The sequence below is a fragment of the Neomonachus schauinslandi genome, chromosome 5 (genome assembly GCF_002201575.2).
Source record: "Neomonachus schauinslandi chromosome 5, ASM220157v2, whole genome shotgun sequence".
In the NCBI taxonomy this organism is placed as follows: Eukaryota; Metazoa; Chordata; class Mammalia; order Carnivora; family Phocidae; genus Neomonachus; species Neomonachus schauinslandi.
This window is the reverse complement of record NC_058407.1, coordinates 18,111,436-18,133,269: the sequence shown is the minus strand read 5'-3', so window position 1 is coordinate 18,133,269 and position 21,834 is coordinate 18,111,436. Positions and strand designations below refer to the sequence as shown.

Below are 21,834 nucleotides of genomic sequence, written 5' to 3'. Positions count from 1 at the left end.
CGCGGCCAAGGTGTCGGAGCTTCCCAGGCCTGTTTCTACGGGCTGTGTACACTGGAGAGTCCTGGAATAAACACAGACCTCTACTACAAGCAGAACAAGACGTAAACTCTAAAACACGCAGCGCATAGTTCCCGCAAAGACACGTTGGGAAATGCGGCAGGGCTAAACTACGCAGCTGGTCCACAGGCCAAAGACTACGATTCCCAGCATTCAATACAGTGTACCCCCTGGTATGTTGCATGCCGGGAACTGTAGTTCCTCACCACCTCCATCTAAAAAGTACTCCGGCGATTTTCAACCTCTCACGTGTTTCTCTTCTCCGGAATGCACTGCCAAAGAGAAAGCTGACTGCGAAAAGGCGCGCGGGAATCATTCCCAACGTGACCCCACGCGTAGACAGGGAAAGTGAAGAACCGTTGCCATGACTACCGTTTCCCCTGGTCACGGAATAAACGCGCTCAAGGATCCGGAAGTGGTTCCTCTGCGACCTCTCCAAAACGAGGGGATGTGTTCCGTGCTGACGTTCATTGGGCCGTTTCCCTGAGAAACCAAAGCTACCCGGGCAAGGGGGAGGTCCCATGTAGAGGGGCCCGCGGAGCCATTTGATTGGAGAAGAGAGGCTATGGCTGGCCAATCGGAGGGAGCCACGCTTCGGGCATCGGGCACCGCACCTGGACAGCTCCGATTGGTACACTGCGGTCCCCCCCACGAGTCCCCATTGGGTAGAGGGGGTGCGTGGTGCGGCACCATTGGTGGGTTCGTGTTTCCCGTCCCCCGCCCGCGAGAGGTTGGGGTGAAAAGCGGCCCGACCTGTTTGGGGGGTAGTGGGCGGACCGCGCGGCTTGTGGCGTGAGGATCTGAGCCCCGTGGTGGGGGGTGGAGGCGGCTCCTGCGATCAAAAGGGACTTGAGACTCTCCCCGGCCGCGCGCCATGAGGGCACTGTGGGTGCTGGGCCTCTGCTGCGTCCTGCTGACCTTCGGTGAGTGATCCCAGAGGAGCGGGCACCCCCGGACGCCCCCCCTCCTCAAGCGCGGCCTCTTCTCGAAGGTTCTGGGGGCGTTGAGTCTGGGAGGGGGATTACGGGGCCTCGGTTGGGCCGAGGGGAATCCATCGCCTTTCCTCGAAAGAGGCTCAGGGGAGTTCACGCACTCGTTCTGTGGAAAGGAAAAACGAGAACCGAGAACATTTAAATCCCTTGCAGACCTCCTAGTATTCGCGCTTAGAGGTCTCGACCAACTTGGGGTGGGGCGCCTCTCGGGCTCTTGGTCTCCCAGGAGCCTTGCGGGTGCCTATTCCGCAGGACTTTTGTCGGACGCAGGAGCCTTTGGCCCTCCACGCTTGGGGACACCCCCGCATCCAGTCTGCGAGTCAGAAAGCGGGTTTCCTTTCTTAGGTGCTGGATTGGGGTGTGTGGGGCCCTGAGAAGAAAGACCGTGTCAGCGTGTTTGCTTCACTTTTGCTCGAGCTTCTTAACCTTGCAAAATCTCTTTAGTTCTCTTCCCTCGCTCACTTGGGCCCGATTTCAGTTCCTCTCGCCAGTGGTTGCACAAATTCTGTTTGTATTCTGACCTGCGATATTGAAGGTCTAAGTTCTGGCATGGTCGGTTGGGCGGCCTTGTCTCGGCCTGCACGCAACACGTGTGAGTGTGGAAGGGACCTGGTATCAAATCTGCTAAACTTCATAAAGCATCCGAGGGCCGCTCTAAAGACGCGATGGCAGCCTCCGTATTTCAGAATCTACTGGAGGGCTCAGTACCTGAACTTAAATAAGAAATATACCAAGTTGGGTTTACACCGGGTCTTTAGTAGATCCATTCTTCCAACCCCACCTCCCATATTAACCACCTGAATTTTGCAACCCCTATTCTTGCCCTGTTTGATTGTATTTCTTCTGAGAAGTACACGAAGCAACGACGGTATAAGAGTTTTCTGGTGTTAAATCTTTCAGGGTCGGTCCGAGCTGACGATGAAGTCGATGTGGATGGTACAGTGGAAGAGGATCTGGGCAAAAGTCGAGAAGGCTCAAGGACAGATGATGAAGTAGTACAGAGGTTTGTGTTCTTTTGAAACTACACAGACTAGCCCCTATGAACACTGGAATATAGTAGCTTGTTATCTTCAAAGGTCCAGATGACGTGTAACACCCCAAATTTAAATACCTAAGAAATGGTCAAAGAAAATGTTAGGGCTATGAGGCATGTTCATCCCTTAAGTATCTCCTAACTTCCCAACCAGGAATGACGGGTCAGAATGGGATGAATTTCCTTTGAAAACTATTTGGATAACTAGATTGCAGAATATAAGCTCTGTGACTTTCCTAAGACCAGTTGGTTTTATATTCAGTAAGTGTGTAAACTTGGTAATTGTTTTAAGTAACCTCTGCCCCCACTGTGGGGCCTGAACTCCTGACCCCCCCAGATGAAGAGTCGCATGTTCTACTGACTGAACCACCCAAGTGCCCCTAAACTTCGTAATTTTTAAAAAGATTTCTCTCATTTGAGCAATGTTTTCAAATTTGGCACCTTGGGACTTAATTGACAATTTTGTAGACCATTAGAGGCCAAAGCTTCCCAGGTAAAGAGGCAGCCCCACATGCAAGGGAACATATAAATAAGTATGACCTTGCTTTTTATTTTTAGTAGAGAAAAGTCGGGTTTATTTTTCTGACAGTTTTAAGAACTGAGTATTATAGCTCAGTGCTAAGGTGGCAAAATAATAGAAATATTGGTTTAGTAATATTTTATAATAGGTTTCCATTTTACTCTTTTAACCCTTAAGACAATCTCATGAGACCGCTGTGCTTTCATCGTAGATCCTTTGTTTTTGGAGGGAACTAAGTAAGCAATGCAGTAGTTTATCAACTTTTTTCCTTAGAGAGGAAGAAGCTATTCAGTTGGATGGATTAAATGCATCCCAAATAAGAGAACTTAGAGAGAAATCAGAAAAATTTGCCTTCCAAGCTGAAGTTAATAGAATGATGAAACTCATCATCAATTCATTGTATAAAAATAAAGAGGTAAGTAACATGTGGTTTGGATAATATTTTCTCTCTTGCAATAGCATACTTGTTTACCTTCATAATAAATATACTTACGTAGTAATTTCAAGTAAGTAGTTATTAGCACAGTTTAAATACCCAGTATGTATAAAAATTGCTGCTAGATACCTGTGGGGGGGGTGGTTAGACATTTTCCTTTTGTCCTTTCCCCTCCAATTATGTTCGTATTCTGCTAAATAGTCAGTGTTAAGATCAGTCACACAAACTAAGCCTTGTGTGTTAATATGTAAAGATCTACTTTGAGACTAGAGTTTTACTACTCTTAACTAATTCAGGTATCCCTTAACAGTTGCTACAGTCCTGTGGGTAAAGAGCTGTACCTCCTTTTACCAAGAGAGTAAAGCCACTTTTGTACCATAGGTTTTATTTCTTAAAGTGTGCTTTTTCAGAGTACAGAAGAGAACTAAATGGGGCTCCTGGGTGGCTCAATTGTTAAGCATCTGCCTTCGGCTCAGGTCATGGTCCCAGGGTCCTGGGATCGAGCCCCGCATCAGGCTCCCTGCTCTGCGGGAAGCCTGCTTCTCCCTCTCCCATTCCCTTGCTTGTGTTCCCTCTCTTGCTGTGTCTCTCTCTGTTAAATAAACAAATCTTAAAAAAAAAAAAAAAAACTAAAATGAGTTTGACATTAAATTTGCTGTTTTGTATATCTTGAAGCTAATCGAAGTGTGTTAAATCTGGCTTCCATTTAGATTTTCTTGAGAGAACTGATTTCAAATGCTTCTGATGCTTTAGATAAGATAAGGTTAATATCACTGACTGATGAAAATGCTCTTGCTGGAAATGAGGAACTAACTGTCAAAATTAAGGTAAGCTTAAAACAAATTTCTTCTTCTAAAGCTAAAAGAATCCTTAGATACAGGGAATCTCTATCAGTCAAGATAGGCCAGGTTATGCTGCAGTAACAAATAACCCCCAAGCCTCGGGGCTTAAATTGGGGTTTAGCAAAATACGGCCTGTGGGCCAAATCCAGCCTACTTGTTTTTATAAATAAAGTTTTACCAAAACACAACCATGCCTATTTATGTGTTAGCTATGACTGCCTTTGTGCTACACGATGGGTTTAAATAGTTGTGACAGAGACCATATGGCCCACATGCCTAAAAATATTTACTGCCTGGCCCTTTTTCAGAAAAAGTTTGCTAACCCCTGGATTAAATAATCAACCACAGGCCACTGCGGCCTTTGCTTTGCATCATCCTCCCTCCTGGACACAGGCTGATTGAGTAGCCACCATCTGGAGTATAGCTTGTTACCATGGTACAGAGAGCTTGGAGGGTCTCCCATCCTTTAAAGGCTCTAGTCTGAAAGCTACATTCCTGACTCCCACTTGCAGCTCACTGGCCAGAACCAGTCACATGGCCTTAATAACCAAAAATGAAGGAAGCATATTCCTGCTATGTTTCCTTTTAAAAGACAGAGAGCTAGGAATATTTAGTGAAGAACATTGATCACCACAGATTCCAGAAGTCATTCAAGTTTTGAACCTTTTTATTTTCTATGAAAGAAATAGGCACAATATAAAATTTTATTTTTCTTAAATTTTTTTCTTCAAAAATAACTTGTTTTATTTAGGTCTATCTGCTCTTCGACATTTAGGCCAGTCTCTGTCTTCTTTATATTGATAGTTTCTCAAAAACACTGAACTTCAGATTATCCTCTATAAAGAAAGATGCTTGCATGTAAGGTGCACGTATTCTGAAAAGGCCATAAAATACTATATGGAGGGAAATTAACCCAGTTTAGTTTTCTGTATTGGAATTGAGGTGGCCCAAAGCTGGTAATTTCTGAATATATAGCCCAGTATTTAATTGTCATACTGTGAGTATTAAGTGAATAAAACTATCCTATTCTTGTCTTGCTTTCAGTGTGACAAGGAGAAGAATCTGCTACATGTCACAGATACTGGTGTAGGAATGACCCGGGAAGAGTTGGTTAAAAACCTTGGTACCATAGCCAAATCTGGAACAAGCGAGTTTTTAAACAAAATGACTGAGGCACAAGAAGATGGCCAGTCAACTTCTGAATTGATTGGCCAGTTTGGTGTCGGTTTCTATTCTGCCTTCCTCGTAGCAGATAAGGTTATTGTCACGTCAAAACACAACAACGATACTCAGCACATCTGGGAATCTGACTCCAATGAATTTTCTGTAATTGCTGACCCAAGAGGAAACACTCTAGGACGGGGAACAACAATTACGTGAGTATTACTGATTCCTAATAAGAAGTAATCACCTAGCGAGGATCTTGACTCTGAGCAAACAACTTATTCTGGGCTTTCATTCCTTGCCTATAAAATTGACCTGTTCTCATCACTTGAGGAAATATTTTGAGGACCTCCTAAGGGCCAGACACAAAGAGTTATAATGGCTGCTATACGTAGAGGGCAAAAAGTTGGAAGGGTTAACTCTTCTAGGGGAGAAGGCAGGTTGGAGGCCTCACAGAAGTGGGTTGATTCAAGATTTCCAAGGAGGCAAGTCTTGGGAAAGAAGTGTCTGACCTGTGGAGGATTGTGGCTACGAAGGGATGGAGGCACAGCATGTTCACAGGATTAAAGAAAGTCCTCTCAGTCGGTGGCACTTAATGATAGAGGTTTTGATTAGCTTTTTTAAGGTTTTCTGAAGATGGATGTGGAGGGTGGCAGGACTGGATGAGAGGATACTCTCAGGGTGACCATTGAAAATACTCAACTATGGTGGTAACTGGTGCTGGGTGGGGACAGGTTGGAGAGAACAGAGACAAAGAGCTTGAAGAAAGTTCATGAAAGTTCTTCAGAAGAAGATGTCTCCTTTGAGGATGGTTGCAGATTGTTGAATTCAAACTAGTATTTGGTTTAAGCCAGTACCTGTTCCTTGTATAGACGAGGCAGATCTCATGCCCAGGGGCTCTCAGTGTTTATAGCACTGTGAAGTAGAGCAGCTTTTTGACCTTTTTTCCCCCAACAAATAGAACAAGATGCTTAAATTTGCTTAATACTTATGGAATGACAAGTAAATACTGAGCTACATGAAGCTACCAGCTTTAGGCCACATAAAGAAATCCCATTTCAGAGGTCATTGGCTTGCTAACGAGCAAGGTGAAAATGTGCCGACAGCCTCAACTTTTTTTCTTAGTCCAGTTTTAAATTTTCTCCACATAAGAATTTTCAAGTATTCAGAATATAAGAAAGCATGTATCTATTATTTTGACCAATGTTCTTCACCCCAGAAGGTGAATAGTTCCTGTCTTCATTTTCATAAATGTTCCTTTAGCAAATACTAATTAGATGGGTGCATTTTAGTACTTTTACTAACTTTTCCCAATTTACCTATCTCTGCCTTCTTTATTCACAGTCCTATCACCTGCTCTCATTAGGGGGCATCACTAATAGTTACACCCCGGTGCTCTCTCTGTTAGATGTTAAAGGAACATAGGTAAATCTTCTCTAACTACAGTGAGATAGAAAACCATGTCCCAAGAGGGCGGATGTCTTAGGGTGCTAAGAAACCGGTGAGATTATCTAGATGGAAGCTCCATGGAAGCAAACATTCGCTTGGCTGTTGCATTCCTAGAGCCTAACACTTGACTGGCAGATGTTTCTAGGAGTGAATAAGGGTAATCAGGACAGCTTCGTGCATGTAGCATGGATGGCTGATGAGTGAGTGAAACCTTACAAGTGCTCTCCCTGAGCAAAATTGCCATTTTTCTTCAAGTTCTTCTACCCCAGCATTTATTCAGCAGATAATCATTTGAGTGCATATCACCTGCTAGGGTTTAGGACTCCGGTGGAGAGTAAGACCAATACAGTCGCTGCTTCCATGTGGCTCATTCTAGTAAAGAAGAAAAACGTGAAATGATTTCAGAGTGGCAAATGCCAGAAAGGAAGCTAGAGGACACTTCCCTTATCAGAAGGACTTTCTGAAATTGTGGTATGTTAGGTTCAGATATTCTAGGCAGGAAGCATAGTATGTTGGAAGTTCCAAAGACAAGAGGACCATTTAAGGAACTGACAGTCTAGAATGGCCAAAGGGAAAAGGAAATAGAAGGCAAGAAAGTGATGAGGTCAAGGTCCCACCTTATATATATATATAATTTCATCTTGTATTTGACCAATAAAATAGAAGCCATCAAACAATTTAGTGCCTGCCTACTCCTTTTTTTAAAGATTTTTATTTATTTGAGAGAGCGAGAATGAGAGAGAGAGAGTACATGAGAGGGGGGAGGGTTAGAGGGAGAAGCAGGCTCCTCGCCGAGCAGGGAGCCCGATGCGGGACTTGATCCAGGGACTCCAGGATCATGACCTGAGCCGAAGGCAGTTGCTCAACCACGTGAGCCACCCAGGCGCCCATGTCTACCTACTCTTATTCCCACCCCTAAATTAGCCCCTGCTGTACTCTTATGAGAGATTTTGTGAGGATTCAATGAGATCATGAAATTAGCATCCAGTAAATGCTAGCTAGTACATTTGCTTCTGTCCTTCCTACTATGAGGGAGGTATTTTACATTTTTACCTGAGCTGGTCGCTACTTTTTTTTTTTTTTTTTAAAGATTTTATTTATTTGACAGAGGGAGAGAGCACAAGCAGGGGGGACAGTAGAGGGAGAGGGAGAAGCAGGCTCCCCACCAAGCAGGAAGCCCGATGCGGGGCTCAATCCCAGGACTCTGGGATCATGACCTGAGCCGAAGGCAGACGCTTAACCATCTGAGCCACCTACGCACCCCTGGTCGCTACTTCTGATCTGCTGCCTGCCTCCTACCTCCTCAGAGGCTAAGCATAAATTAATTCCAACCCCATCTTTTAAAGACAGTCCTTCCCACACACTCCTATTTCCCATGTTCAAGTCTCAGTGGGTAAGGAAGGAGACAGACAGGTGGTGCCGCACCCCCTTATTCGATCAGGCACTATGACTTTATCCACCACCTTTCCATTGAAATAAGTCACCAGTAATCTTGTTGCTAAATCCAGTGGTTCAGGGATTTTAAATTGACATTGCTCCCAGCAATAGATTTTCTTTCTTCCTTGGTTTTCCTCTTGTGTCTCCTACATAATTTGCTATCTACTTACCACCATCCACTTAGTACCTAGTTTCCATGACCCTGCATATCTTTTTGTTTCCTTTGCCTGTTGCTTAAATGTTGACAGTATCTCTTTCAAAGGTAACTTACTTTCAGCCCTTTCTCATTATTTTTGTGTTCCTTGTGCAGTCTTCCTACCGTGATGGATTCAGTTTCCAGTTCTTGCTCAGGGTTCTCAAATCTCTATTCTTAGTCTGGATCAGGAGTCAGCTGACTGACTTTTTCCTAAATGGCCAGCTAGTAAATATTTTAAGCGTTTGGACAGTGGGATCTGTCATATGTCACAACTCTGATGTTCTCGCTCAAAGGTGCCATAGACAACACATGATGAGGTTGTGTCCCAGTAAAATTTCTTATGGGTGTCAGCCATAGTTTGCCAGTCCTTGGTCTAGATCTCTCTACTAGGCTCCGCACTCATATATCCAGTGGCCTTTTAAATATCGCTAAGATGTAACCATCAGCTTGAACTTGGATCCACAACTGAACTTTCCTGCAACCCCACGTCACCAGGATACATGTTCTGAAACCAGAGGCTTGGCCACTTCATTAGGCTGTGTCATCATGAACTATCTACCTCTTGGTAATGCTACTAAGCTGTAAACTTTTTGAAGCGGAAGGGGGGACCCATGGTACAACATAGGCCATATTTATTGGGAACACAAACATCAAGATGTGGGCTCCCCACTGTGTTTGAGGTTATGTTATGATGTGTTATTTTTGGTGAGTAGAGGAGGGGTTTGCAGAAGGGACAGTAAGGAAGAAGAAGAAACAATGTTGCAATTGTCAGTATTAGAATTATCTAAGCCAGGGCTGTCCATTAGAACTCTGGAAATAGGGGTGCCTGGGTGGCTCAGTCATTAGGCCTTTGCCTTCAGCTCAAGTCATGATGCTGGGGTCCTGGGATCGAGCCCCGCATTGGGCTCCCTACTTAGAGGGAAGCCTGCTTCTCCCTCTCCCACTCTCCCCTGCTTGTGTTCCTTCTCTCGCTGTGTCTCTGTCAAGTAAATAAATAAAATCTTAAAAAAAAAAAAAAAAACCTCTGGAAATATTCTACCTCTGCACTGTCCAGTATGGCAGCTACTAGCCACTTTGTCCATTGAATACCTAGAATATGGCAGTGTAATTAAAGAACTAACTTTAAATTTTATTTAAAAAAAATAAAATGTGGGGCACCTGGGTGGCTCAGTCATTAAGCGTCTGCCTTCAGCTCAGGTCATGGTCCCAGGGTCCTGGGATCAAGCCCCACATTGGGCTCCCTGCTCTGCAGGAAGCCTGCTACTTCCTCTCCCACTCCCCCCTCCTTGTGTTCCCTCTCTCGCTATGTCTCTGTCAAATAAATAAATCTTTAAAAAAATGTGACTGACTACTGTTTTGGACAGTGGAGATAATGAACAATAAGATTAATTTTCTAGCTTTTTTAAGGAACATGTTTTTATTAAGTGTTTGTTCTCTATAGGAGAGACTTTTTTTTTTTTTTTTTAAGTTTTATTTTTAAGTAATCTCTACACCAGACAGGGGACTTGAACTCACAACCCTGAGATCAAGAGTTAGCACACTCTTCCAACTGAGCCAGCCAGGTGCCCCTGGGTTTGCCATCTATGATAATCCTTTGATTTCTAGAGTAACTATCAGAGTGCATGTCATTCCATTTTTCTCCAGAATGTTTCAGTGCCTTCTTACCTTGAGCTAACTTAACATTTCAGTTCTTCAAATGAAAAAACTAAACACAAAACACAACATATTCAGAAGGTTGGAACATTTGCACTGTTTACTTGGAACTAAGGGTATTTTCCACTTGAGGGACACAAGAAAGATTCTTCCCTCTACTCATGTTTAGTATCTTTAGCTCGCAAACTGTCATTGGTGATAAGAGCTTTAACATGAAAAACGGACCATCCTGGATTACACTGAACTGCTGGCCATTAGCTTTGTGAGAAAGGTACTTAGATGACTTCATAATCAAATCTTTTAAACCAAGGATGTCTCTCTATAAATGTCTTATTTTCCTTTCAGACTCGTTTTAAAAGAAGAAGCATCTGATTACCTTGAATTGGACACAATTAAAAATCTTGTCAAGAAATATTCACAGTTTATAAACTTCCCTATTTATGTGTGGAGCAGCAAGGTAAATCTACACTGATAAAATTTATATGTATTATGTGCGTCTATATTTAAAACTTAAAAAAACAAAGGCTCAGTGTGGTTCTTTTCGTACAGGATACTCAGGGTTTTCTTATTGAAGACCTATTTTCTTTTAGCTGTAATTGCTTTTCATATTCAGAATTATTAAATAAAATAATTTAACTGTAATTCTACTTCAATAGACTGAAACTGTTGAGGAGCCCATGGAGGAAGAAGAAGCAGCAAAAGAAGAAAAAGAAGATTCTGATGATGAAGCTGCAGTGGAAGAAGAAGAAGAGGAAAAAAAAACCGAAAACGAAAAAAGTAAGTCTGGTTCATCTCCACACTAAAATGTTGTTTAGGACATGTTCGAGAAAACACAACCCCAAGTGTGCACAGACTGATTGGAGTTAAGTTTTAATTCTTCAAGGTCTTTTTTCCTCCAGGTGTTAAAGTGCATAGGCCCAGCTTAAGAACAAGAACTAAGTTTATTTGCTAGTGTGTATGTTTTCTGCCTGTGGGAAGTTTTAAGTAGCAAACACAGGTCATTTTTATGCAGTTTTCTGAGTTCTATATATTGCCCAGGACTAGCGGCTTATCATGTTCTAAATTTTAAGATCTTCAAAATCTTTCTACATCATTTGTGGTAAAGATATTAACTATAATGTTAGCGCTCTGGCCTGTTCAGGAGCAGAGTAGGTGGAAGTAGTGGTGGTAGGTTTGAGGAGTATTTATTGTAAGATGTTGGATTGCTCTAAGTTATGAAGTAGGAATAGTTAATGCGTATGTCCTTCTAACCTCAAAACAAATATTTTCAAGAAATAACATTTTAGCTAGTTAATAATGGGAAAAACCTTTTAATTGGCTGTCAGTTATAATGATAACCAGTTGCCTTCTTTGCATTATAGATCAGTCTTAAATGTTGAGAGAAATACTTCTAGATTTTTGATCCCATTGGCAGGAGCCATAGGAGATTAGAAGAAGTGTCTTTTGGTGCTTCCCACATTGATTTGAACTGTCCTAAAGTTATGGTTCCCACTAGTATTACTATTGGTGAATGCTGTGGCTGACTAATCATGTACTGTAACTTCAGGTTGAAAAAACTGTCTGGGATTGGGAACTTATGAATGACATCAAACCGATATGGCAGAGACCATCAAAAGAAGTAGAAGATGATGAATACAAAGCTTTCTACAAATCATTTTCAAAGGTAAATATTATTTTAGAGTAAGGTGATGAACATTACTAAAGTAAAAATGTTTTTAGATTGTTTTATAACTATTTCAACACAATTGGTTTCCTTTTTAATCTTGTGTGTTTTATATTACGTATACATTTTAAGAATTTACTCTGAGGAGGTGTCTGTAGGCTTCACCAGATTGCCAAGGGGTCTGTGTTACAAAAAAGATTAACAGCTACCTACATAGGTAGGTGGATGATTTCCATAAAACATAACTTGTATTGAATGGCTTTTAACGATATTGGCTTTTTTCTATTCAAGAATGAATGCCTTTTATTTTTTTAACTTTTTTATTTGATAGTTGACATACAATGTTACATTAGTTTTAGCTCTACAGCAGTGATTCAGTATCTCTATATTCTGCTATGCTCCCCACAAGTGTAGCTACCTACCATCTGTCACCATACAACGCTATTACAGTGTCACTGACTATACTTCCTATGCTATACAGTTTAATCCTATGACTTACTGATTCCGTAACTCGAAGCCTGTATCTCCTTCTCCCCTTCACCTGTTTTGTCCATCCCCTACCCTCCTCCTCTCTGGCAACCATCAGTTCTCTGTATTTGTAGGTCTGAGTCTGCTTTATGTTTGTTGATTCATATGGCTTTTAACATAACCTTAAAGAGCCTGTTTACAACCTCAAACGTTTATTGTGAGGTCATATGCTTAGGAATCTTTGTTTTGTTACCTGTTTCCTTTTTACTGATCCCTTTTAACCGTAGAATCTAAAACTAGCATTGATTAAGATTGTTTCAAGTTAGTATTTCCCCATACAGCATTTTGTACAAAACAAAATATTTAGCATGGCTAGATAAAACTTGATTTTCTGTGGTTGTGTTTGTTCTTTAATCTTTATTCCATCTATTGATTCGTTTCTTAACCTTCTTTGTTTTCCTTATGTTAACATTCAACCATCCCTTAAGTTTTATCTCTTAAAATTGTCCCCTTGGTTCTGCCTCCACGTTTATTCCCATGAACAGTCTTACTGTATACAAATGTAATGTACTTTCATCTAGGACAGCTGTATTAGAAATGTAATGTGAGCTACATATGTGATTCTTTAGAAGATTTTTTAGAAGGCACATTTTTAAAAGTTGAAACAGGGTGCCTGGGTGGTTAGTCAGTTAAGTGTCTGCCTTCAGCTCAGGACATGATCTTGGGATCAAGCCCCACGTTGGGCTCCCTGTTCAGTGGGGGAGTCTGCTTCTCCCTCTCCCCCTGCCCCCCATTCGTGCTCGCTCACTTGCACACGCATGCTCTCTCTCTCAAATAAATAAAATCTTTAAAAGTTAAAACAGGGGACCAAAAAAAAGAGTTGCAACAGGTGTAGTTAATTTTAATGTTTTATATTTTATATAAATTTTATATTTAACCCAACATACCCAAAATATTTTTATTTCAACATGTAATCATTATTTTAAAAAATTAATGACACATTTTGATGTTTTTTGTTGTACTGTATCTTCAAAGTCTGGTTGTCTATGTTTATGCTTACACGTGCATCTCAGTTTGGATTATCCACTAAGTGGATACCCACTTAGTACCCACAAGTGGGTATGGTAATGGATAATGCAGATCTAGGGAATTTGTTTTTGTGTGTGTGTTTTTTTTTAAAGATTTTATTTATTTATCTGAGAGAATGAGAGACAGAGAGCATGAGAGGGGAAGGGTCAGAGGGAGAAGCAGACCCCCCACTGAGCAGGGAGCCCGATGTGGGACTCGATCCTGGGACTCCAGGATCATGACCTGAGCCGAAGGCAGTTGCTTAATTTGTTTTTATGATTTACTTACATACCTCGTTATAGCCACTGCTATAGTCCATATCCCAATGAAAAAAATCTTGAGAACTTTTTGTGGTTGAACAGTACACTCATGAAGTATTGTATGTTGTCGTTTAGACAAGATGATTTTTCTATCCTGTTCTCTGACACATGTGGAACCTAGACTCATCCATTCTTCCCCGAGTTTAGGAGAGCCAGTGATGCTATTGATGATCAGTGATCATCAGCAAAACCACCATGTCTAGCTAGTTAGAATAGTAGTCTTAACTGTTTCTTTCCTCCATTCCCTCCCCCCCGCTTTTGTTGGTAAGCGAACTTTTTTGGTTAAATAAATGCTTAACTGAATGTGTACCACATAATAAATCACTCAGCCTTTGCACTGCCTTTTTCCGGTGCCTTTCGAATGACTAAATGCCATCTTTCCATAGGAAAGTGATGACCCCATGGCTTATATCCACTTTACTGCTGAAGGGGAAGTTACCTTCAAATCAATTTTATTCGTACCTACATCTGCTCCACGTGGTCTGTTTGACGAATATGGATCTAAGAAGAGTGATTACATTAAGGTGAGTTTTTAAATTGTAAAAACTGAGTTTAGAATTTGAAAGTTTAATTTCTAGAAGGTGACCTTTTTTTTGGTCTCTGCTTAGCTATATGTGCGCCGAGTATTCATCACAGATGACTTCCATGATATGATGCCCAAGTACCTTAATTTTGTCAAGGGTGTTGTAAGTATCTAAAAATAATGAAGAGGGGTCATTAAAAACAAGGGATGGAAGTAGTTTTTTGGTTTGTTAGTTTGGTTTTTTTCCAGTTTCTATTGCTCACTGAACTTTCCTTTTGCCGTCTGAAGGTGGACTCAGATGATCTCCCCTTGAATGTTTCCCGGGAAACTCTTCAGCAGCATAAACTGCTTAAGGTGAGTGTTTCTTGGGAAGAGACTACCTACTTTGCTCTTTGATTGGGCTTCAGAAGACAGGTTCCATTAGTGGAGTCACCAGATATTGAGAGTAGTCCTTGGCTCTTTAGCTGAAGAACTTAATTTTATTCTGGAATTATTATTAAATCCTAAGAATCTGATATTTTATGAAAGTTTCAAACCTATAGAAAAGTTGAAAGAATTATATAGTAAACACCTATATAAACCCAGTATCTGGTCTAAAGATAGAATAGAAACATTAAAGTGATTTTGTGACTATTTCCACTGACAACTTCATTTCTGCTCAGTCTGATGTAGGATTGCTCACCATTCCCTGCCTCTTGACAAAGGGCAGTGACGATGCCCTGTGTTTGTAGCTTTCACCACTATTCCCCTGCTGTCTTAAATGTGGTAGGTTCTCAAAAGTTTGAGAGGACGTTCTCTAATAAGTTATTCTTTAATTTTATTTAGGTGATTAGAAAGAAGCTTGTCCGTAAAACTCTGGACATGATTAAGAAGATTGCTGATGAGAAGTACAATGATACTTTTTGGAAAGAATTTGGTACCAACATCAAGCTTGGTGTGATTGAAGACCACTCAAATCGAACACGTCTTGCTAAACTTCTTAGATTCCAGTCTTCTCATCATCCAAGTGACATTACCAGTCTAGACCAGTATGTGGAAAGAATGAAGGAAAAACAAGACAAAATCTACTTCATGGCTGGGTCCAGCAGAAAAGAGGTGAGATGAACTCCCAACTGTCAGGCATCCTGGTATGTAGCCAAATCTTGAGGAAAAATAATGGTAATAGTGAACTGGAGTCATTATGAGGCCTGGTGAATCACTGACAGAAAAGTCATTATATTCTCTGCACCTCTTATTTCTCCACCTGTAAAATGGGGTTGTTAGTACTATATAAACGTAGCTACTAGAGGGGAACAAGTATACCAAGGCTAGGCTTGGAAACTTTATCACTTCCCTTCATTTCATAGGCTGAATCTTCTCCATTTGTGGAGCGACTTCTGAAAAAGGGCTATGAAGTGATTTATCTCACAGAACCTGTGGACGAATATTGCATTCAGGCTCTTCCTGAGTTTGATGGCAAAAGGTTCCAGAATGTTGCCAAAGAAGGTGTGAAATTTGATGAAAGTGAGAAAACGAAGGAGAGCCGTGAAGCAATTGAGAAAGAATTTGAGCCTCTGCTCAATTGGATGAAAGATAAAGCTCTCAAGGACAAGGTATTCTTGTGGAAATTTGAACTTGTGAAATTTTAGCATCTGCATTTTCTTTTTTTAAAAAAAATTGTTTTGTCAACAAATTAAACTTTATATCTGGTTACCTTGTAACCATTAAAAGTTGTACAGAACAGTGTTTAATATGGTGGTTAAATTTTGGTGAGGATGAGCTTAAGATTTATAAACTACCGGGGCACCTGGCTGGCTCAGTCGGTACAGTGTGTGACTCTTGATCTCAGGGTCTTGAGTTTGAGCCCCTCATTGGGTGTGGAGTCTGCTCCTTTTTTTGAGAGAGAGGGAGAGTGAGAAAGTACACAAGCGGGGAGAGGAGCAGAGGGAGCTCGATCTCATGACCCTGAGATCATGACCTGAGCCAAAATCAAGAGTCAGGTGCTTAACTGACTGAGCCACCCAGGGGCCCCTACTTTAAAAGAAAAAAAATTTTATAAACTATAAATAATTAAAAAGATAATAGTGGTTATTCTGTATGTGAGTAGTGTTCAGTTTTTTTCTTTGTAACAAAGTTTTCTGTAGTTTAATACTGCTTTTGTAATAACTTAAATTTTTACTGATTACATATAAGCTTAAAAGGTGTTTATTTTTGACCAAAAAATTCAGATTAGTAAATGACAAGAGTCTTCTAAGAATCTGAATAAGAGGTATTTTTATGACCTGCCTCTGTTTATGATCTTATGTGATGAATCCTTAGGTACTGAATGACCTTAATTGTTGGTATTTCCATGTATCTCACATTTGGTTTCTTACCCTAAGATTGAAAAGGCTGTGGTATCTCAGCGTCTGACAGAGTCCCCGTGTGCTCTCGTGGCCAGCCAGTACGGATGGTCTGGCAACATGGAGAGAATCATGAAAGCTCAAGCATACCAAACGGGCAAAGACATCTCTACAAAGTAAGCATCCTTGGGAAGGCCCCTGGCCAGGTGTTCATGCTTGTCCTGCCTTCCTTTAGCAGATGATGCCGGCTTCTGTACAAGGAGCTGACGGGTGTTAGGTGTCCCCCACTTCTGCTTTATGTTAGATGAGACAAGTTTACAGAGGGATTCCTCTGGCATTAGATTGATAAAGGAGAGCTGTTGGGCTCATGACTTATTTTACGGTATTTTTATACACAAATTTCTTAATCTGTGACATACATTGTGTTTATTTTTGCACTCGATTATATGCTTGGCCTGGTGTCTGGGCTTCTTTGACATTTTTAGATACTGATAGTTACAGATGAGGTTAATGACAATGACGTTTGCCAAATGAGTTCGTCCTTTTTAACTATCTCCCCTTTCCCCAAATAGTATGCGCACAAAATAAAGGGTAAAGGACCCATGAGTTAATAAGTTTATGAACTAAAGGGCTAAGTACTGGAGGTACACTGGGTCTTGAGTATCCTTTATTTCCAGGGAATATATATGTCAAATTTATATTTTAACGTCACAGCAACAGTCTTAAAAATGACTTCTTCCCTGCTTTCGTTCTCCCTTCGCCCACCTGGAATGTCTTATTTGCTCTCTGATCCTCATATGTTTTCCCAAGGCCTAGCTTAGGATTCTTCTCAGAAGTGTAGTCTCTGTTGTCACAATTCCAAAACTCTATATCTTTTTATATAAAGTGTATTTCATATTTAGTGAGACTCCCAACGTTAATATTTTCACTGTGAAATGCTGAAATGGCATCTTGCTTCCATGTCTTGCCCCCTGCCCCCGAAGACTTTACAGATTATAAAATTCAGGTGGAGAACAGGTTTCTGCTTCTACCCCATTGCAGCAGTATAGTCGCCTTTATATAAATGTCCATTTATTTCAGTCCTTTATTAACGGGAAGTTACCTTACATTCAGCAAACACACACCTCCTGTATCTGTACACCTGGTGGTCTAAGTAGACATCACTGCTGTCTTTCTGCCATTCAGACCAGTCAGGATAACAGATCAAGTCATAATCTTCTAAACGCTGCATGTGTAACAGGTATACCAAGGTAGGGCTAGATGTAGGTCCTCCCTCTCCTCAGCTGTAGAAGGGAGAGCAGTCACAACTGACAGCAGGAAGCCAAACGTGATGAAAGGTAGATTTAGAATGCATTGAGAACCGAGCTCCAAGAAAAGAAACAATTTGTCCTGGAACCATATTGGTGAAGGCATCATGAAGAAGGTAGTAACTGATCAGCATGCAGAGGCTGCCTAGAGGTTTCAGAACTCTGTGCAACACCGAGCTGCAGTTAAGGAAATGAGAATAAATTAAGGGGATGAAGACGACACTAAATCCATTCATCCACTCAACAAAGTTGTAGGCACTTGAGATGCCTTAGTAAATAGTTCTCTTTATTGCACTCTTCCATCGCACCTTGCCCATCTCTATTTAAAAGGCAAAGCATGGTGTAGTGATAGATTTTTTTCCAAGCGTTCTCTGTAATTTTAAAAATGAATAGAACATGGGAAATGTATGGACCCTGAAATTTGATGTTTCTTAATGTTCATTTTTACCCCTTACCAGTTACTATGCCAGCCAGAAGAAAACATTTGAAATTAATCCCAGACATCCCCTGATCAAAGACATGCTTCGACGGGTTAAGGTGAGTAATATTGCAGCCATACTCCTTTGTCTTTTAATTGAAATATTTTGTACCTTTTAATATTAATCAGATGTCCCTTCCTCCATTTCAGGAAGATGAAGATGACAAAACTGTTTCAGATCTTGCTGTGGTTTTGTTTGAAACAGCAACACTGCGGTCGGGATATCTGTTACCAGACACTAAAGCATATGGAGATCGAATAGAAAGAATGCTTCGCCTCAGTTTAAACATTGACCCTGATGCAAAGGTTTGAAGTAATTTATGGAATATTTGAATCCCCCAGTGTCACACACTGCTAGAATTAATAGGAAATTCCTCTTTTATATCTTTTTTTTTTTTTTTTTTAATCTGTCTCCCTTTGTTAGCTTGACTGTTAACTCTGATTAGCAGATTTACTCTGTAGTTCTGGATAAAACAGGAGTGAAGTTAATTATAATGTTATACATTTAAGTGAACAAAGAGAAAATACACCCAAGGTATTAGATCCATTAATGAGCTCGTAAGTGTTGCCCTTAGGTGGAAGAAGAACCCGAAGAAGAACCTGAAGAAACAACAGAGGACACCACAGAAGACACAGAGCAAGACGAAGAAGAAGAAATGGATGCAGGAACAGACGAAGAAGAACAAGAAACAGAAAAGGTATAGCAAGTCAAGAATGGGGCTTGCATTTTTAGTTCTTGGAAAATTAGGCAAATTTTTATTTTTAGTTCTGGCGTTAGGACTGCATAGCTTCCAGAAGTCAGACTTCAGGAAATCCGCCAAAAAAATAGGCATCTAATGTCAAATTCAAAAGCTGGAGCAGGTCCATTTTTTCTCTAAATGAAGTATATGCTTTCATCTTCCCATTCCTTTTATTCCTCTGTTTTAGCCAACCATTGTTGAGATCTTGTTAAACAGATTTTTTTTTTTTTTAAGATTTTATTTATTTATATGACAGGGAGAGAGACACCACGAGAGAGGGAACACAAGCAGGGGGAGTGGGAGAGGGAGAAGCAGGCTTCCCACCGAGCAGGGAGCCTGATGTGGCGCTCGATCCCAGGACCCTGGGACTATGACCTGAGCCGAAGGCAGACGTTTAACGACTGAGCCACCCAGGCGCCCCTAAACAGATACTAAGCCCACCAGGCTTCTGTATTTGCCACCTGCGTCTGCCTTACTATATAGCAGCAGTAGGCCAATTTTAAAATCTTGATAATTTGTGTTCAGGGGCCATTGATCTTACTGTTGAGTTCTGAATTATTTTGCAGATTAATAGGTGAGGTTCTGGCCTACCTATGAAGTAATGAATTACGCTGGGCCCATTTCAGTTGTTTTTTTCCACACATGAACCTTCTGTGAGCTAAGATTTTTTCTGCTGGTTTTTAATGTCTTCTGATTTTTCTCTTTTCACAGAAATCTACAGGTGAAAAAGATGAATTATGAATCATACTGACCATTTGGATCCTGTGTGGAGAGGGAATGTGAAATTTAAGTCCTTTCTTTTGGGAGAGACTTGTTTTGGATGCTTCCCCCCAGCCCCTCTTCCCCTGCACTGTAAAATGTTGGGATTGTGGGTCACAGAAAGAAGAGGGTTTTTTAGTTGAATTTTTTTTAACATTCCTCATGAATGTAAATTTGTACTATTTAACTGACTATTCTTGGTGTAAAATCTTGTCATGTGTATAAAAATAAAAAAGATCCCAAATACTCAGCGTCTTGCTTGTCTTCATAAAGATTGTACAAACTTGGCTGGGTTTTTTTTTTTTTGAATCCTGTGTTTTGGGGTTTTTTTCCCCCCTTAAAAAAGGAATTCGTACATATCACATAAGTCTTTTTTAGATCCAGTATTTTTAAAAAGTCACCTATATTAAAGACAATGTTCCTTACAGAAGAATTCCAAATAATATATGCAGATATTCCCCCTTCCAGGAGGTGGGGCTTAATTCTCCTTTCCTTTTTCAAAGTGGGCTACACTTAGTAGCTGTCCTCTGGAGTATGGAAAGGGGAAAGTAGTAACTTTGTAGCAGAGAAACCTGGCGGGCACTACCTTAATGCAGTGGCCAAGGTTAATATCCCCGGTGATGTCCTGTATCTCCGATAGGATGTGGTAAGAAGGGTACTGCCATCTCTACCATCAGACAAACCCATACTATATGAAGAGTACTCTTCCAAAGTTTCAAGGTCAAAACCAAGGACAGAAATAGATTGAAGGAGACATGGCAACTAAGTGCCTTCATTGCCTGGATTAAACTGGCAAAATTTAGTCTGGAGTCTAGTGCATGGTTCTTGGACTTTGACCCGTGGACCAGCATTCATGGAAACAGGAAGGGGACATGGCGCCTCTGTACTCACTTTGCAGTTTTCCTGTAAATCTAGAGTTACTCCAAAATAAGGCTGTCTTTCAAAATACCCATAATCCTACAACAGATAACTAGATACTGAGTGATGATCCTCATCAGGCAATCATTTAATTTCTTTTGAAATGTATTGTTTATGGGAGAAACAGGTTTCTCTAATTTCACTAATTGATAGCCATCTGAAATGGTAGTCTATTTTTTAACTGGCTAGGGAGAGAAAACCTCAGTTGTGTATTCAGAGATCATGTGTGTGAGAAAACTCTATGGAAACCAACTTTATGTACTATAAAGATTTGTTAGGGCCTAGATTTTCCTGATAATTTAGTACCCTTTTCTGGGCTTCTTTTATTTCTGTTTGTTGTATGTATCCTACTCCTCCCCCCCAAGCTATTTTTCTAGAGTTAGTTTGCAATAATCACTTTGAAATCTAATTACTTGATTTTAAAAATCTTCCTTTTTATAAGAAATAAAATGGGAGCTCAGTCATAGGGAAACATGCTGTAGTTAAGACATAGCTTCCTTTCATGATACAACACTATTAGCCATTAGTCATAATATTTGTTGCCAATTTTTTGGCCACCATAATTTACCTTTTTTTTTTTAAGATTTTATTTATTTATTTGAGAGAGAGAATGAGAGAGAGAGCACATGAGAAGGGGGAGGGTCAGAGGACGAAGCAGACTCCCCGCCGAGCAGGGAGCCCGATGCGGGACTCGATCCCGGGACTCCAGGATCATGACCTGAGCCGAAGGCAGTCGCTTAACCAACTGAGCCACCCAGGCGCCCCATAATTTACCATTTTTACTAAAGACTGCTGTATAGAAATTAAAGCCATCAGATTGCATTAAATTAATAGCATCTGAAACTTGCTCCTCAGCATTCTCCAATTACAAATTCTGAGATTGTTTCCAGCAGGAAGCTTAGAAAGCATCCTACTCCCTCAGTTTTGGGTAAAAACAGCTATGTCATATACATCTTGCACAACCACTGTTTGATCTAATTTAATGACCAAACACCTTGCAACTGGTCTATCTTGGGTTGTTTTTTTCCCCACAGCTTTATTAAGGAATAATCTATTACTACTTTTAATTTTTGGTTTGTGTCAGTCATAGATTTGGTTCTCCAAGAAGCACCAAAATGGAGTTTAGTATACAGGATGTTTTTAAGGAATGCCCTTGATCAGCACCTGTGGAAGGAAGGAAGGAAATGGGATGGAGCAGAGGGAGGTGAGAAGCAATGCAGGTCCAAAGAGCCCCAGTCAACTCAGAGGGAAATGAGCTAGAACAGGCCCCTCAAGAACTGTGCTGAATGGCAGAAGGTGTGTGGCTTTGAGCAAGGCCACTCTCTTTCTGATAAAATCCCTGCAGAAGCCAAGACAACTGAAGGCTGCTCAGTGAGAAGCATCCAGTGCCTTTCCTCAGGGAATCTATTAATGCATTTTCATGGCCGCCACAATGCATATTTTTCACAATAGGGGTCAACGTCAAAAAAGGATACCTTGGTGAAAGTCAC

The 21,834-nt window shown here is 40.9% G+C and overlaps 1 protein-coding gene across 1 annotated transcript; it reads left to right on the top strand.

Moving 5' to 3' along the window:
- Window positions 1-801: 801 nt before the first annotated feature.
- Window positions 802-19,678, top strand: HSP90B1 (heat shock protein 90 beta family member 1). The gene is given in 19 exon segments (XM_021687361.1): window positions 802-980; window positions 1,950-2,052; window positions 2,876-3,017; window positions 3,749-3,865; window positions 4,925-5,256; window positions 10,125-10,236; window positions 10,436-10,534; window positions 10,536-10,556; window positions 11,326-11,442; window positions 13,685-13,822; window positions 13,907-13,984; window positions 14,110-14,175; window positions 14,647-14,916; window positions 15,168-15,413; window positions 16,182-16,318; window positions 17,908-17,986; window positions 18,078-18,233; window positions 18,503-18,625; window positions 19,379-19,678. Coding segments are annotated over 19 exon segments (2,415 nt in total). The 5' UTR covers window positions 802-931; the 3' UTR covers window positions 19,409-19,678.
- The last annotated feature ends 2,156 nt before the right edge of the window (window positions 19,679-21,834 follow it).